Source organism: Micrasema longulum, unplaced genomic scaffold (assembly GCF_059751315.1).
Source record: "Micrasema longulum isolate JH-2025_06_02 unplaced genomic scaffold, ASM5975131v1 h1tg000824l, whole genome shotgun sequence".
In the NCBI taxonomy this organism is placed as follows: Eukaryota; Metazoa; Arthropoda; class Insecta; order Trichoptera; family Brachycentridae; genus Micrasema; species Micrasema longulum.
In genome coordinates this window covers 142,513-161,855 of record NW_028278016.1, presented here as the reverse complement: position 1 = coordinate 161,855, position 19,343 = coordinate 142,513, and the positions used below count along the sequence as shown (strand labels likewise).

Genomic DNA, 19,343 nt, shown 5'->3' with positions numbered 1-19,343 from the left:
GTGCAACTGACCCTATATTACTTTACATATGACAATTTGAAATAGAATTATCAGTGTTAAGTAATAACATATAAAATCCTAATTAGAAAATGTTTGTCTATGTATGTACGTAAACAATATTTTTGTAAAAAAATTCTAGTTCTATTAAAATAAAGTTTATTACTTTTACTTGCCTTTTTTAAAAATTAATTTATGTGCTTTGTTATGAAAAAAAATCTATTGAAATGTCCAGATTTTAATGTTTCTTTTTTTTATAGGGGTTGTTGGCATTAAAAGTGTAACAATCTTAATTTTAAAAATTAAAGTAAAACAAATAACTTTATCAGAAAATGTACAAAATTGGGTTCAAATATGGGGATAAGATGATGGATTTTTAAATTAACACCCAATATATTTTATTTTGTCATGTTGGGTGACTACCTAATTAGCCATATAAAATTAAAAATAAATCTTTCCAAGAAAAAATGTGTTTTTTTTATACCTAATGTATCCATTGCAAACTATAAGATGTTCCTCCAATAAATAATGGAGCTGGTGTTTTTGTGGCGGCACTAGTGTCTATAATGGCGTTAGAGTCCCTATAACGGCGTTGGTGTTGCTGCAGTGGCACTATTGTCCTTAAAATATAGCTTGATTAGAATGACAGCTGTCAAACTAATTTCGTTAGTGATGGGAAATTACTGATCACTGATCAAATCGATTTTATCAGTTATTTCATGCAATCATGAAACTCTGTTTCCGAAAATTGGTATGAAAAACGAAAAAACAAGCCTATTATAGTGTGTTTAACATAATTGTTCACCAAAAAATGAGACATTTATACTTTTTTCATGAACAACATCAAACGAATAATTTTTTTATTCAATCAATTTACATTTATCAATTTGTCCCATCTCTAACGTTTTTGCAAAATGATGTAACATTGTAAGAACGTCGTTAATAAATAGGTTTATTTTAGTTTTGAAGCTGATTTTATATATTAATGTTGATTTATGTTTCAAGCATTGTAATAAAAAAAAAATAACACGCCAGATACAAATGATTTTTCGTGTCTCAATAAAAATAACTCCTTTGACGTTACTACAAAGTTATGTCGTCACTTTTTCTAACAACTGTCATTCTAATCATGTTACATTTTAAGGACTATAGTATGTCCACGATGAAGGTAAAATGATCAGTATATCGCTTCTAGTTCTAGTCCAGGCATCAGTGATGAATATTCGTGTAGATTTTTTTTTCCAACCATGCCTATGTCGGGAATTGAACCCGAGGCCAGAGATTATTCTCGAGGCCTCTTGCATGGTAGGCAGACAGCTGACCATTAATTAGACTGAGATAATGATTACATGCTAGGGAATTCGGGCCTCGTTTTGTCGGCCCTGCAGGTTGATGCGTATACATACGGAACGCGCTATCAAATATTTTAAAGTTATATTTTTGCGCTAAGAATTAGTGAGTAATACTCAATTTTATATTATTCAATTGGGTTTTAAATAGTACGAAATCAAAAAATCTTTTACGTTGTGTAAGTTTGTTTATGACTTTTGTTTTTTGTGAAAATATAGCGAACTGTGGTAGTATTATTCGTGGTCTATATTTTCATTAATTGTTTCATACACGGTTGATTTCTGCTAAAAAATGATAAATTTCTTCCTTTGTTTTTCTTACTTCAATGACAACATAGAGAGCTCCGAATTCAATTTTCAATGAGATCATAATAATTTATGTAAATTTTTACATTTATTATAGTTTTAAACTTGATGATAAAATAATAACTACTAATCGTTGAAATAGGATACTAAATTTCAGCAGAAAATACTTCCTTAAAAACGTATTTATTATTATTATTAAGTGATCTGTTGAAATATAAACTTTTAAATTATGAAGAGAAATGACGAGAACGTTGTCTCTGTCGCACCAGTCCGGTGTAAAATAATTCATGTAATACTGAGAAAGACAGCGCTCGTAACAGGACACACGTGTATTCCTATAGTTTCAGATCGTATCTACCCAAGCTTTATACGACAAATTTTATCAGGCGAAAAAAAGTCTATTTATTTAAAGGATAAAAATCAAATTCCGATCTGCCAATTTAGTCGATTGTTTAACATCGCACGGCACCATGAAATAACATAGGGTGGATTCATTAATGATTATTTTTTAAATTATTCTATTTATTAATAAGCAGGTAAAAACACGAAACAATAGACCATGAGGCCGACCAATCTCCATTCAATATCTTTTAGCAAAATTTTCACCCGCGAGTAGAAACTAAATAAATAAAATCAAAAAAGAAAATAATAAATTAGTATCTACCCATCCTAATTTTACCGGACCTAGTGTATTGGCGCAATACGTATGAAACAGGTCCGCACATGACAAGACACAATCAATCATTTTTAGACTACTAATATTAGACAGCCAGTGTGACCATTACTTACCATAAGTAGGCAAATCTTCCGCACAAATGTCTCCCATCATTCGTATCCTTTGTCTATGGTTAATAAATATATCCATTGTCTATGAGTGGTCTATGGTTAGCTGTCAATTTCGCGCGGACTTCAAGGCTTGTTGTTTGTTTATATTATATCACTTAAAAACATTTATTTAAAATTTATCTGTATTCTCATTTTTGAAGAAAAAGTTTTGCATGTTTTATATGGATATTGTATAAAGCAATATGAGTTAATGATGAATTTTTAAAATACAAAACTTATTGTAGGTTAAGGAATTTGCGGATTTACAAATTGTTTAATTCATAAATTGTACACATCTTTGACGTAAATCACATTACCACTATCTAAATATATCCGAGCTTCAGTTTTATATATTTTTTAAAGGGAAAAATGAATGCATATTTTAACCTTCCAATGAGCAATATTTATTCAGTTTTAGGTTTTGCAATGACGCAACACTATGGACTTTACTGGGACAAATTTGAAAGTAATATTTGTTCAAAGTTTGCTGATCTGCAGCAGGTATGATATTACTTTGGTTGTCTTAACGTAAACGTTTTTTAGAATGTATTTTTACGTTGTTTTGTTTATAGAATGGAGAATTTGTGGACCTGACGTTGGCAGCAGACGGTCACTTAGTGAGGGTACATCAGCTCATCCTGGGCATAGCCAGTCCCTATATCAAGGAGCTCATACACTCTGCGCCCTGTAAACATCCTGTCATATTCCTCAATGTAAGAGATATTAACTTTGGAGTCATCTCCTCATTACCAAATATCAAGATGAAATTTCAACTATTTTATCAGCTGCACCTGTATTTACTAAATGAAAACTTAAAAAGTACCTATTTCAAGCTAAAATTTTGTTGTCCACTGTTTGTTAATCTTATTTGGCCTGGGATGCTATTCTGAATCTTCTCTACCTCCTAGAGAGTGGTTAATTTGGGGGTTTTTATTTTTTGGATACGACTACACTTTGCTTTATATATGATGATAAATGGCCACTGATGATAAAATAACAAATTCTGTAAAAAAAATGGAAAGAAAACTAATGCAGTTTTATCAATTTTTTCCTATTATTATTTATCATCATCATTCCCTTTCCGCACACAATGGTGCATGGGGCACTGCATCGGTACACCATTACTAGTATTATTATTAGTAATTACATTTATGTTTCATTTTTTAAATATTAATGGTATATTTTCTAATTTATATTTATGCTTCAATTTTTATTATTATCGGTATGTTTTGTTTTCAGAATATATCATTCTCCACTCTTAGCTACATCTTGCAGTATGTGTATACTGGAGAAGTGGCTATAGATGAAGAGCAGCTAAGCACATTCTTCCAAGCGGCTAAAGCTCTTCAGATCCAAGGTTTAGGAAGCACGGTAATAACATTATTCATATCCAATCTCACCCGCATTAATAAAGGTTTCAGCTCTTTAACCCCACAAAAATCATCAGATGGAAGAATTGAAGAAATATGGATGTTCAAACAAGGCGAATTGTTGAATGTTGCACAGCGTTTAAAGTGGCCACTTAAACAAGCCAATGACAGGTCATAACCCCTATAAATGCCCAGATTTCCATATTTTCAAAATACAATTAATTATTCTAAATCCATCTCATACATTTTAATCAGTATTTGCAGTATGTGATATTTCCCTGTTGCTTTGCTTCTTTCGTAGGGAGGATTCATTTGCAGTACTGAATTTAATCAAAAGTGAGCAGTCTATGAGTCAATTTCGAAATTCCCATTCAATTCAAAACTAAAAAAGAATGTATGAGGACTTTTTTGGCTCATATGGGGTATTGTACATATATGTGTAGTACGAGGACGGTAGTCCTGCATAGCTGAAATATTTGAAAAAATTATTAAAAAAAGGTTTACTGAATTTATAAAAGATATTAAATTGATTCACCATAACCAATTTAGTTTTATAGAAAATAGAAGAACTCAGTATGCTATTGCAAAATTATCCACATATATTCATAATTCATTGGACAAATCATTAAAGTGTATTGGTATATTTATTGACTTAAAATTGTAAAAAAAGCATTTGATAATGTATCACACAATAAACTTATATCAAAATTAAAAGATGTGGGAATGGGTGGCAAAACCATTGAATGGCTAACAAGTTATCTATTCCAACTACCTCAAATGGTAAAAAATAAAAATACATTTAGTCAAATGGAGACTTGTGATTTTGGTATACCTCCGCTTCTATTTATTCTCTATGTCAGTGACATATTTTGTCAAATTTTAAATTAAAAAATAATATCATATGCCGATGATACAGTTGTTTTAGTTGAGGGAGTTAACTGGAACTCAGTAAATTAAGTATCTAATGACGTTATAAAAAAATTGAAATTATGGTTTGACAAAAATCTATTATCTTTAAACACGAAAAATACAAAAATCATCCCACTTTTTATTAACAAAACAAATTTAGATTCAGCAGTAAAAATAATTATTCACCAAAGCAATTGCAAAAAAACTAACTGCAATCTAACATGTTCAGTACTTGATACAACAGATAAAATTAAATATCTTGGTGTATACATAGACCAAAACTTAAAATGGAAAGACCATATTAGTGACCTAGTTAAACGTATTAGAAAATGTATATACATATTTATTAGATTAATGAATATTTAAAAAATCAACCATTTAATAATAGCTTATTACTCAATTGTACAATCTTTGTTACAATATGGTATTGTAGGATGGGGTGTTGCATATGCCAATATATTAAACCCTCTTAAAAAAGTACAAAGATTAATTATTAAAGTAATTTTAAAGAAACCCTCAACATTCAATACGGAAAGTCTATATAACATATTTAAGGTTCATACAGTAGACACTCTTTATAAAATAAATTCCATTATACAAATTTATAAAGAAGAAAAAATAAAAGAATTTGAGATGAATAAGTCACTCAGATACCAAAATAATATTAAAATTCCTAAATTCCACACAAGTCATGGTCAAAATAGCTTTGTCTTCAAAGGTGTAAAAAATTATAATAATATCAATAAATCCCAATGAACTAAAAACAATTAAAAATAAAATATCAATAAATTAATTTAAAGTAAATCTAAAGAATTTTTTTGAACATGTGTAAAAACTGCATTAAATGTTAATTAGTGTTTATTATTATTTTATGTTTTTTTCTTTATATATATATATATATTTTTTCTCATATACTTGTATATTCAAAATTATATAAACTCTTATAAATAAACAACTAGAACAGTGTAAGTCACTCTCCAAGAACAAGAGTTAGTCTCTTTTTTTTTTGAGAGTTACAGTGATAACATTTACTATGTGTATTAAAGTAGATTTGTATAGAATAATAAAAAAGCATGTACCTTTTATGAAATTTATTAATTTTAATTTATTTTTCTATTTTTTTTTAATATCACTAACTTCGATATTCTTTTTTAGGATTGTCCTGACCAAACTTCAGCTATGCCAGCTCTGGATCCTGGAATAGAAACTGTACAAATAGAAATCATGAACGATGTAAACACTATTTCAACACACTATGAAAATGTTGCTGTTCCTATTTCTGCCAAAAATATTAAAATATCCACATCAATACCAAAAAATATCTCTACAATTCCGCTTCCTTCAAAAGGATTCACAAGGTAAATATCAATATCAATCGTATTCATAGATACTGTATAACCAATGTACTAATTAAAATTTACATGTATTACAGTTTTTAATTTTATCTTGTTTATTCTTTATCTAAAAGTATTTACTTTTAGATGTTGATTTCAACTCGTTGTATTGTATATACATATTTTTTTAAATATACAGAATTTGTGTATATTTAAAAAAATATTTATTTATTCCTCAATATTATTATTGTCCACTTCAAAGTAATCATTATCAGATATAATATACTTATGCCGGCTTTTTTTCCAATCCTCGAAACATTTAGCTTTTTGGAATATTTTTCAGTTCTGTCAGTGATCCTTATTTCTTTTATGGTCTCAAAACGTCATCCTTTCATAATCCTCTTTATCTTTGGGTATACTAAATATTTGCAGGGGGGCAAGTCCGGTGAATACAGGGTTGAGACATCAATGCGATCTGGTTTTCTGTCAAAAAGCCACAAACAATCCGCAAGACTGTCATTGTCATTCATCTGTCATTTTCGCTCTGGAATGCATCTTATTAGTTTGTCTGTCAATGGCCAAAAATAGAGAGATTAATCATAAACATTAATTATACTTTTTTGTAAATTAATTATAGTTTTCATATTGATGTATAGAAATATGTGAATTACTTGTGTATAAAAAGCGATCTTTATATGTGAATTGAATAATATTATAATTATTTATTGTCATCAAGGAATAGTATTAAGTATCTTCTTCTTTTTTAGTATTGTTCTCTCCACTGCTGGATAAAGGCCTTTTCCAAACGTTTCCATTCTTTTCTATCATCCGCTTTATCCAAGTTCTTTTTTGTGGCCTTCCAACACCTCTTTTGTTTGCCCATGGCCTCCACTTCATTATTTTGGGTGTCTGCCTGTCATCGTTTTGCCTCACCGAGTGTCCTGCCCACTGCCATTTTAATTTTGCTGCACGATTCATGATATCAACGACTCCGGTTTGGCGCTTTATTTCTTACTCTGTCTCTTCGATATACACCGAGCATCTGTCTTTCCATGAATCGTTGGCTGCATTTTATTTTAAGGTTACTTTTCTGTGTCACAGACATGGTTTTTAGTCCGCATGTCATCACTGGCAATATACACGATTCATAGACTGGTTTTTTTAAGCATACTGGGACTAAGCATAATGATTATTATTACTAATTATAGAAACAATAATAGTTCGGATCAAAAGAATAAACTAACAGAACTAACTGACATGGGCGAAATAGAAACTCTGGATGAAGACTTGCTTTCCAGTACCACAGCAATGGCTCGGTGCAGTCGAAAAGACTCCGTTGAAGATTTTGAACTCACTGGCCTTGTCCAATCTACCCCTGCCACCCTCACCACAACTAGCAATGGTGAGCTCCTATGTTATATAGTTTTAAATTCACTTTTATGGATTGAGTTTTTCTAGGTATTATAATTTAATAATTTATTTTTATATAACAAATTAAGAAGTTGCCACTTATACTTCCTTACAATTTTATATTAGCAATTATTTTAATTTCATTTTTTTTTTTAACAGCACGGTTATATTATAATTATCGATCCCATTGCATTTATGTACTATATTTCCAGAATTACAATACACTGTTTCAATAAGAGGCTCCCTGCAGCTAATTCTCAACCGATATATATACAACTTGTTCAGTAAGAGTGGCGGTGGAAAGGTCCGTCGGTGGCGATGTGTGGACTACAAAGTGCAGAAGTGTCCGGCGTGCACGGTCACCAGCGGAGACATGGTTGTTAAAAGGTAATTTAATAAAGATAAATCAAATCGGTTTTTAAGTTTAACCATTTTTAATTTAACCCTTTCCTGCCCAACATGTCAAAAAACTTTGTTTCAAATATTTTAAAACAAAGTTTAACAACGTACGAATAGTAAGATCAGAATATGCGAGACATGTGTGAGACCCATCATGATGTATCATGCTGTGGAAGCGCTATTTTTGTTCCAAATTTTAGTGGGTACCTATAGGTATATTGCATATTGCACATCCGATAAAATAAAGTCATAACTCAAAAAAACTGATTTTTAGTTAAGAACATAGAATACATGAGGGTATTAGAAGCAAACTTTGAAATCGCCATTTACGGAGTTACTGAGATATTTGTGAAAAACTTTGAAAAAATAACTGTGAGATTTGTAATTATGCTTCACCAACTCAATGGAGAATGCCAAGTTTGCGATGTAATATAATTGAAATCTGTTTTTGCAATATTTAGAGACAGTTTTGAATTTATTTATTGACGGACTTATGCAGTCTGTTCTAACAATGTTAAATACAATTTCTTATAATAAATACATCGTACTAATAAAATAAAATACAACTAAATAAAATTAAAGTTAACTAAAAAATTACTATCTCAAGACAAGATCCGGCCTATCTTAGTGATTTTTCAAATCTATAAAGACTTTCACCAAAGACATTATAATATAGTTTATTTTGGCATCAATAACTAATTTTCCATTTTTGGTGGAGATTTCCAAGTTTGCTTCTAATATTTAAAAAGAACTATCATATGCTAAAAACTGTCATAATTTTAGCTTTACGCTTTACCCGGCTGTGTGACACACTTACATTAACACTTATTTGAATGCTGCCATTTTCAAACAGTGTCATGTTTTAACATTTTTCTTTATTACAAGAGACTGAAATACATCATTTTAAGTTACAAATTTTGGTTTTCTTATATTGTTGTGTTATTTTTTTCATATACTAAGTTTTCTTTTTTGTTTCAGAATAAATATGCACAATCATCCCTACCATGATAGTAAAATACTGACCAAAATTAGAAAGAAAGCCGTCTTCTCTGCCATCAAATCTATTATCAATATTCCCAATTCTGATACATCACCAAAATAATTAAGACACTGTTCATAGATAGATAAATAATATTGTTTCTTTGAAATAAGACTACTTGTTTTTAATAAAATCTATATAATTATTCTTCTATTCGATGCAGGCCCTGGGCCGTGATTATGAACGGCTATCTTCATCGGTATATACTGAGACGGTATAAACTAATATCGATATTTTTGTATGAAAGTGTGTATATTTCTATGAAAATTCAAAATTCTTTCGTCGGTAACCGGTAATTAAATATGTTTAGGAAAAAAAATTGTAAACATATTATTTTTTTCATACAGAAAACTTAATTTTACTTTGTAGTTAAATTTTATCTTCCCATCAGAATACGTACACTGGTATTGTCCACAATGGCGACACATATTCAAAAGGTCTATTTTTTATATGATTTCTTCCGGTATAAGCTTTTATTTCCTGATTCTGGGCGTATTGCTTTCTGTGTAATTACTATTGCTTAGAAATGAGGTCCAGAGGGCCGCATTCCCAATCACGTAACAGTTGGCGATCGCCTGTGTCTATTGTATTTTAAAAATGTGTCTATTGAATTTAAAAAGTATATTTTATTTATTTTGTTGTGGTTACAGCCTTTCACCAAAATACGATAATATCTTTCTCTTAAGCCTTCGTTTTTCCACTGCAGGATAATGACCTCTTTCAAATATTTACACTTCTTATTTTCAGATTACACATTTACAAAATCGGAATACTGTAAAATATATTTTTGAAGTTATTTTAAAAATAAGAATATTTCCAGTTTTCTAGTTATACAACCAGGGCTGCTATTCTAAACGTTCTCGTGGCCATAGAAAACACTTTTATAGCGGGTATTTATGTACTAAATTTAATTTTTTATTTAATTTTTATAATTCAACAATAAAATAAAATACTTAAACTCATTAAAATAAAATTATATCCATTCATTAGTTAACCCATAGAAAATTTGTCGATAATGATCCCTAAGATAAAAATAACTTTATTTAATTTACTTACATATAACTTTGAATTATGTATCCTTACCTCTGTTCTGTATAAATACATTTAACTTTTTAATAAAGATACCAGTCTCGAAGATGTCGCGAAAGCGATGAAACCGGTCACTGGATATTCCAAATTTGTGGATTAAAGTATCACTCGTGTTTTATTTATATAATAAATTTAATTTAGTTGAATACGCGCTACAAAAGCGTTTTCTATGGCCGCGAGAGTGTTTAGGCAGGTAAAATTAGTTATTCCCTCTCTCAAAAATGTTTTCTTTCTCTGTTGCAACAAATTAAAAAAAATAGCATTAAACTTATCGTAATGCTACTGAATATGTGCCTATTTTATGACCGACATAATAAATTATTGTAAATGTTTTAAACAAATAAAATAGTTTAAATTGACATATTTTGTATTATTTTTTAAAACTTTTTAATGCACATAAATAAAATGAAACCTGTTATAATATTTAGCAGTGTATTGAAATAAAAAAAAGTATTTATTACTGTTGTACCTACTTCTATTTGCACAAAAAAATGTATCAAACTTATATTCTTTTACACTAATTAAAGACAGAGTTAATCAGGGATTAATCATTATACTTTTATCCGGATCTCATGGTGCATAGGGTGCAGCATTGGTACAACAAATACAGTGTTTCTCAATCATTACTTAATGAAGGTAAGATGATCAGTCTTGCGTTTCAGGTGCCAGTCCCGGGACAGTGGAATCGTTATGTAAAACCACCATTAGAGCAGATACTTCATGTCAATGTTGCCAGGAACCGAATCCGGGACTTCAGTGGGTGAATTTGTCTTCTTATATCAGCTCTACTTCAAAATCTTATAATTGTAACTTATATCTTTAAATTAAAATGACTGCTGCACAAATAAATCATCATTGTCATTCCCCTATCTGTACCAGATGGTGCATCGATATAACAAATGCAGCATATCTTGATCATTTGTTACATGAAAGTAAGGCGATCAGTTATACTCTTCAGACGCCAGTCTAAGGCACAGTCAAATATTGCGATTTAAAACCACCCTTTGTAAAAAAAACATTACAACTTTACCAAGAATCAAACCCAGGACCTTAAGCATGGTATGTGAACATGCCAACCATTACACTATGAGTAATTTGAGAGTAGTCATAGAGTTGACAACACTCATCCAGAATTTTGTTACTATTTCACACACAAAACTAAATTATTTATTTACCCGGGCGCAGAGGATCAGAGATCAAATAAGTACCTAAACATTTTTTTCAATTGTCAGAATTTATTTTAATTAACTTAAGCTTTGATTTTGTAAATAGATAACTAATTAGTATAACTATTAATTATAAATATATCTGTACGATGGCAATTGGCAAGTTCCACTACTATGTGTGATTTCAAATTTTATCTCTGACTGGATCATTGGATGAGACCTGTACAATATACTGTATAAAGGAATGAGAAAGGTCTTCCATTGCGCCATGCGGTGATTATAGATCTGCTAGGAGCCGAGCACGAGCAAAACCCCATCGGGACGTCCTGGACGTCCGCTGCTAATTTAGTTGGCAGTTCATGTCAGAACTACGAGAGGCGAACCTGACTTGTGAGGATGCACAGGAGCTGGCAGCCGACTGAGATGCCCGGAGAATCTTTGTGAACACCATATGCTTCAACTAGGTAGCGGACATGGAATGATGTCGATGATGACGACTTTAGATTGGTCAACTATCAAATAATTAGTAAAAAGTTGGTGCAAATACCGCCTTTCCGCTATTTTGATAAAACGTACTTGATGTTCAAACGTGCATCTTGGAAAGTATTGGTCCAAAAGAAACAATTATTACGATTTTTAAGTCAATTTTATTTTCTCAGACTTTCATATATTTTTTTTCAATAAAATCTATAGGGACGTAATTATACGCAAAAAACTGTTTTTTTTTTCAAAATGGTAGCGTGAGCGGTGGTCGTTCAAGGTCACAAACTTAAGGTTTTACTAAGGGCCTATGTCCACTGATCCTGTTAAGTTTCAGAACATTATAATCTTTTTTATCAAAAAAAGTACATACCGAATGACTTTGAACGTCCCGTACTTATAATAATTCTCGAAAACCACCCGATTGATCTAAACCTGGTTTTCACTTTCATGTAACGTGTTCTAAAAAAAACTACTCGTATTTGTTATATCTTCTGAAAAATAAAATTAGTACGCCATATTTGTTTTTTACCGAAAATTACCGTATTTTACCAAAATCTGGTCAAATTACCGTGAAATAATGGGGAAATTTTACCGCCTTGCATCTCTAGTTCGTACAAAAAAGTAAAAAAACTAAAAAAAACGTCTAGTATTATTATGTAATTTTTTGGAAAATACTTTTTTTTTTATCTTGTGGCAACATTTACAATTTATACACATACTAACTCAATAACTCATTCTTATGCTTTTTCCAAATTTCGAATACATGTGTATTTCATATGAATATATATATATATATATATATATAGTATTTGGTTTGGCTGTCAGAATTGCGATCATTGCAATCTTAACCTAGAAAACAGTCTGCATTTTTTATTTCATGTTGTGAAATAATAATACTAATATGATACGGGGTTTTTTAAAGACATTCAATATGCAACCTCTTCGGAGGTTTGCGTTTAGTAATAAGTGTTTCTCTACAATGCCTCCGAAAAAAGTGGAGGCAGGTTCCAAACGAGCACCGGTGACATGGAAAAGTGTAGGAATTACAGCGGTGATTGGCGGAGGATTGATGGCATTTATGCTTCACGTTAAAAAAGAAAAGGACCTAGCGATAGACAAAGAACGGAAGCGGCAGCTTGGTAAAGCGTCTATAGGAGGTCACTTTGAACTTGTGGATAGCGAGGTATTTTTACTTTTGATTATTTCTTTAATTATGAAATCTTCGTGTCATACATTATATCGCTGGGCTCTGTATCAGTTGAAAGCGGATCATTACAGAATATTTCAAGCAGTTACTGCATGTCGATATGCATTTTTTATACAGTAAATTATTTTGATTTACATAGACTGCTTCTACAGTTACAATTATTGAACCTAAAAAATTGATTGCAGTTTCACAGTCCTGCTTTTACACTTATAGGTATGCCGTAAGAATAGTATTTTAATAATTTGTACAGTACTGTTTTAGTCGTAAGGATCTGTACAAATTGTCAAATGATCAATTTGAATAGGTGCTTTTTTACAATGGATTTTTCTTCATTCTTTTTATTTGTAATAGGATAAATATCCGCTACTTGAACGTAAGCTCGTTCGTTTAATGAATATTTAAAAAATATATTTTAGGAGAAACTTCGCAGCAGCAAGGAGTTTTTAGGAAAATGGCTTCTTATTTACTTTGGGTTCACACATTGTCCTGATATATGCCCTGACGAATTGGAAAAAATGTCCGCTGTTATCGACATGATAGGTATGTGGGTTGTTCCGGATAAGATGCTTTTAGTAAAACAAATGATAAATTATTCTACAATGTCCCTTTCTACAAAAATTTTGACAAACTCAAAATATTGTTAATAAATCCACCTGGTCCATAAAGAAGTATAGAAATTGAAAAAAAATAAAATTTTCAGGCGTTGCCTATATGTAGGTAAATTAATTCAATTAGATGAATCTTACCCGCATAAATAAAGGTTTCAGCTCTTTAACTTCACAAACATCAACAGATGAAAGAATTGAAGGAATATAGATGTTCAAATATAAGCGGAATGGTGAATGTTACAGTGTGTAATGTGGCCACTTAAACCAGCCAATGACAGGCTATAAGCCCTGTAGATGCCTGGACCTTCTTTAAAATGTTCTTCATCTCTGTTGTAATATGTTAATGATAAATTAGTATTTTATTTAATATTAGGAATATCAACTGTATTATGTTTCAAAGATTTTTCAAACTTTGCCATTATAAGTTTACTATTCTTACTTTTTTGTTTAATTTACAGACAAACAACCAGAAATACCTAAAATTCAACCATTGTTTATATCTGTGGATCCTACGAGAGACTCTCCATCTGTTGTTGGGAAGTAAGTTAGTGCCTAAATAGGAGTACTGGAATTAACCAGTTAATTGAAAACAGTTAAAAATATTTATGTAATAGAGGTGTGTAGTTCGCGAACGACCCGGTCATACTGACAAGGTCAGAAACATTGAACTAGAGATATGTTTCTTTCATCTCGGTCAGTTAGTGCGCGAACGAAAAGAGTGGCGAACTAAATGGATCTTCGTGTCATTCGCATCTTTTATATCTTCGTGTCATTTGGATCTCTAGTTCATTCATTGAACGAGATTGTGTCCTTATCTCTGTGGTTAGTAGGTAGATTAGGTACCTACAAATACGCTCTGTATCTATAGTAGGTACCTAAATGCCTATACCGGCTGCTTTGTTGTTCTCCTTTAACGCCCCCGCGCCGTGTCGGTTTCGGCCGGTAAAGAAATGGCACTTAAAATTTAATTTACACTAATTCTGAAATGTCGCGATAGAAATGCTATTTTATGAATTATTATTTACGTTGAGATGTAAAAATCAGATATTCATATTTCATTAATGCCAGTTAAGTTTGTTCGCTCGAGTTTATTAGATATCAAATATTTTTCTTTTCAATATCAATATTTAAAAAAACTAATCTATTATGGTAAAAAAATATAAAGTAATTTAAAATAGTGATGAAAATATCACAATTACAGAATAACAATCCAATCTGAAGATATAACATTATAAATAAATTACAAATGTAACAATGTAAAAATAACAACCTAATTGTGGTATAACTTATTAGGTTAGTTATCAATTCTGTGCTAGAGGACGATTGTTATTAATTTTTTTTATTTACATTTTTTTTTTCGTCTTCATTTGTTTATTTTATAATATATTGTATAACTGCACACGTCATAAATATAAAAACCTTATAATGAATAACCACAAAGTTAGTGCTTCAAATATAAACCTTATATAAAAACCTACTTTAAAAAAAAGTAAACCCGCTCAGTGGGTTTAAAATATTTATAATTTTCAAAAATAAACTAAACATTAATTGTAAAAGTAAATGAAAAATAAATAATCCTTGCATGAAATATAATTTCTGTGTTAATTTGTTTCATAAAAAATGCCTTCTATATATTCTATAGTATACTTTAGTATTAACGTTATTTTCGTAAATAAAATAATTTATCTGTTTTCTACAGGTTTGTGATATTATAATATCTAAAGAACAATTTTATAAAAACTATAAAGAAAATTATGCTGACGAACCAGCCAAAGGCTTAGAATTTTCTGTGTTATTCACCGCTCGTACGCATTCGGCTCAAGCAAACAAAAGAACAAAACGAACTAGAGACATAAAAGACACGAAAGATATGAAGACACGAATGATATGAAGATGCGGAGATATGATGTCCTAAATGAGCTGAATGAGCAAAAGATACATTCGTTCAATTGAACTACTTAAAAAATTTGGTCACTTTTGTGATGCAGATCAAGTGATATGTATCCTCTCGGTGACAGGGTCTTACCTACATCTAATATGTATTGATTTTGATAAAAATCTATCAATAAAATTTATTGGTTTAGTTTGTTTGGTCAATAAACATGGAATAAAAAAATATATCTACAAAAACATAAATATTAATAAAATATATATTGTTGCACCATAGCAGTTTCTGCCAAACTGTGTGCCGAGGCACACTAGTGTAATGTAATGTATTTATTTTAGATAGTTGTGCAAATAAAATTTGAACATCTAGTTATACCTTAACCAATAAACAATATATATACAAAAACAAAACAGTGTTATAAAATCCAGACGCTTTGCGATGATACATTATCTATCTATATGGATGTTTGTTTTTAACAAAAACCATCGCCACTAAACAAAATAATACGATAGACCCAGCATCTCGAATGTCTTTTTGCAGCTCATTAAACATCTTAAGTCCTTTATGATATTGATTGTTTTGAGTTGCCTGGATTCTTGTTTTGAGGAGTCCGAAACCTTCACCTCCCCTTGTACGATAGCGATGAATTTCATTATTACACTGAACTACTAAATATGTATTCAGGCAATCATTTATTTTTACATTTAAATATTAACACTTATGTATTTTAAATTACTCTTTGCTTTTAGAACGGTTTCAGATGGTAGATGAAGAGTCATGTGTTGTATCTAATTTAGAGCTGCGTTTTGACAGTTATTTCTAAAAATCTATTAAAATACTATAAAATTACTATTAAATTACTATTAAAATTATTACAACCTATTGACATAAATGTATGTTGATAAAATATTTTTTGAAAACTGTTTCCTATGGCCATTTCCTTTATTCATATTAATAGGTACATCATCTTTTTTAAGGCATTTTTATTTGGTGAGCCACAGATCAAATCCTATTCATCAATGTGCCGTGAAGTAAAAAAGTTTGGCAGACACTGCGCCATAGTAAGACAGTAATGAGATGGATTTGATAAAAATATAATGATTTCGTTTTTATTAAATTTAACCTAACCAGTTTTTATGTGCCTTTTATTACGTCATTTTAATGTTGATTATTATGAGTAATAGTTTAAATCCATATTATTTTATCATATTTTTACAGATACGTGAAAGAATTCTCGAGTAGATTATTAGGATTGACAGGAACAGCAGAGCAGGTAGAGAAGGCTTGTAAAGCTTACCGTGTGTACTTTAGTGCTGGGCCTAAAGATTCTGACCAAGATTATATAGTAAGTATTGAAGTATAATATATATCTGGTATAACAATGTAGTGCCCTATACAAGTGTGGATCAGGGTTTGATGATGACATATAGTCATGATCGTAGAACAATGACGTATGTGATTTTCTTCAACTTTACATGAGAGCGGTTTTCCTTTGATACTTAGGTTAATTATATACATATATATTTTAAACTTGGAATATAAAGCGTTTATAAAATGCCAATGTTGCATTTTTCACACATCTGTCGTTGTTCTACGACCAGGACGATATATTTATTTTTTCTTTGATAAAATAAGAATATTTCCTGTCTTATTTTCTAAAAAATTGTACAGTTTTAATCTTAATTAATTTAATACAGTTAGTCTATGTGACAATATATATTATTGATACTTTATTTTATAATAGAGCTATAAATGCCATTTGCCATTTTCCGAAATTGCAAAAAAACCCAACTATAAATGATTTTGCTTTGTAGGTCGACCACACTATCATCATGTACTTGGTGAATCCCGATGGAGAGTTTGTGGATTATTATGGGCAAACCAAAACAGCAGAAGAAATGTGTTCCTCTATTTTAGTGAACATTGCTAAGTTTGAAAAGTTGCACAACAAAAGTTGGTTTTAAGAACTACAAATGTGACATTCTGTTAAATAATTTCATAGTTAATGTTTGAAGATTATCTAGTTAAGTTGATTTGCTTTGTAGGACTTGCACACAAGTGATTCTTGTGAAACAAAACAAACATCCAATGTAGCGCTGGATTGGTGACATTTCATTTCTGCTTATTGATTTCAATTAGTGTTCCCAGAATAGGGTCTTTTCACATTCTTTTTAAATAAGCGAAAAAATTACAATGGTAAAATTATTATAATTTTTTCTATGCAGTGTCAGATAAATTTTCTACAATGGTTTAGATTATGCACACATATTTTGAATTACAGTACAGTCCCGATAATCCAAACTATGTAATTGGGACCGGACCTTGTTCGGATTAGCTAATTGTTTGGATTAGTCAAAATAACCGTGATAACACGGTTGGAAGCGAAAGGACAAGTCTCTTGTGTTATAATAGTGGCGTATAGTATGTAGATATGCGTTTTCGGAACAGAACTCTTCTTTATCGATGTAATAATGCACTCATATACGGCTAACAGTTATTACGCTACAGTACATACGCAACTCACTGCTTTTTGCGTTGAGCATGGCAAGCAGGCCACTGCTACACCTGCCGATATAATGTTTATGAGACGGTAGCGAAACTTTGTGCTGTCCAATAGACTTGCGTCAAAAGACAATTAACGAGTTTATGTCTTGTAACAAGTAGTATGTAGTACAGAATACAATTTTTTAACTAACGTTTTTACAGTTTTGCTAGTCTAGTTACATCGTACTGTACGTAATGTGCTGTTAAACCTAAATATTAAATAAAAAAAGTGTACGGTATTTAATTTGTTTTTGAATTGATTTGACAACATGCACTTATTTTCACAAGGATTAATTCCTTAAGAAATGCGTGTTTTTGTCACATAAAAAAACTAATTATTTAGTTCCGGGGCATGTTTGGATTAACCGGACGTTCGGATTACGCGTGTTTGGATTAGCGGGACTCTACTGTACTCGAAAACGAGACGTTCCTGCCCTGTAGAACAAATAGCTAGTATTATGTTAATCCGTCATACTTGTGCGCAACGCATTTAGCGGGCATGACGTGAGCTAACTGCGAGCCATTTTGTATGTACTCGTTTGTAAACCCGATAATTATGTACGAAAACTATCACTAGAATTGTAAATAACCGCTTATAAATAATAACAACACTATTCCTGATTTGTGAAAATACCCTATTCATTATTAGCTTTTAAATTGTTTTATATTAGGTATTATTTGCCTACTACTGTATTATTTTTGTATAAAATTTATTTCTGAAGAATAAATTTAAATTACAGATTAAATTAATTTTATTTTTGAAAATTCTGTGTAGACCCACCCTTTCACTGGACTTAAATAATACCATTGTAAAAAATAAAATGTACCATAATTTAATATGCATGTTTTTTATTTAATAACTTTGCTGGTCTGTCTTACAACCTTATCTGTATTATGTAATTTAATAATTGTTGACTGTATGTTTCTGTAAAATAAATAAATAACATAATTTTAATGAATGAAGCCCTGTTTTGTGATCTTAATACCAATATTTTCAGATTTGTGATATAAACAAATTATTACTCTCGATTGTCAATGCTTCACATTACTTTAAAAAAGATTTCAACCTCCCTAAAAAAATATAACATACAATTCGATAACTCCCCTTTTTTAAAGTGAATATTTTTTCATTCTCTTTTTTAAACATTTTTTCTTATGTATTTTTATATTGTGATAAAAAAGTTCTTCAAATAACTTACCAAAAAAATAAGAATAAATATATGAAATGATATACGAAAAATGTACAAATCACATTCGTATTTAAAAAATAGGATTGTCTGAAGGAAAAGGAAATCATTCATTTTAAGGAAAGGAAAACATCATTATGCTATTTCTTTGGTGATAATTAATTACATGGTTAAAATAAAAATATTTACAATTCTGATAAAATTTTATTCACAAATTATTATTAATAGTATTG

The 19,343-nt window shown here is 30.4% G+C and overlaps 2 protein-coding genes across 3 annotated transcripts; both read left to right on the top strand.

Moving 5' to 3' along the window:
* The first annotated feature begins 2,530 nt into the window (after positions 1-2,530).
* On the top strand, positions 2,531-10,386 carry LOC148278795 (uncharacterized). 2 transcript variants are annotated; one of them, XM_088230861.1, is made up of 8 exons: positions 2,531-2,573; positions 2,890-2,978; positions 3,050-3,190; positions 3,717-3,848; positions 5,912-6,114; positions 7,299-7,492; positions 7,713-7,887; positions 8,878-10,386. In XM_088230861.1, exons 1-8 carry the CDS (start codon positions 2,534-2,536, stop codon positions 8,999-9,001), a joined length of 1,098 nt encoding a protein of 365 aa, XP_088086987.1. In that variant the 5' UTR covers positions 2,531-2,533; the 3' UTR covers positions 9,002-10,386. The 2 variants fall into 2 exon arrangements, with proteins under 2 accessions (XP_088086987.1, XP_088086988.1); XM_088230862.1 differs by lacking the exon at positions 2,531-2,573 and adding an exon at positions 2,700-2,718.
* Positions 10,387-12,391: 2,005 nt separating this feature from the next.
* Scox (Synthesis of cytochrome c oxidase) lies at positions 12,392-18,669 on the top strand. Its single transcript, XM_088230870.1, has 5 exons — positions 12,392-12,859; positions 13,300-13,423; positions 13,950-14,031; positions 16,598-16,724; positions 17,194-18,669. Exons 1-5 carry the CDS (start codon positions 12,578-12,580, stop codon positions 17,341-17,343), a joined length of 765 nt encoding a protein of 254 aa, XP_088086996.1. The 5' UTR covers positions 12,392-12,577; the 3' UTR covers positions 17,344-18,669.
* The last annotated feature ends 674 nt before the right edge of the window (positions 18,670-19,343 follow it).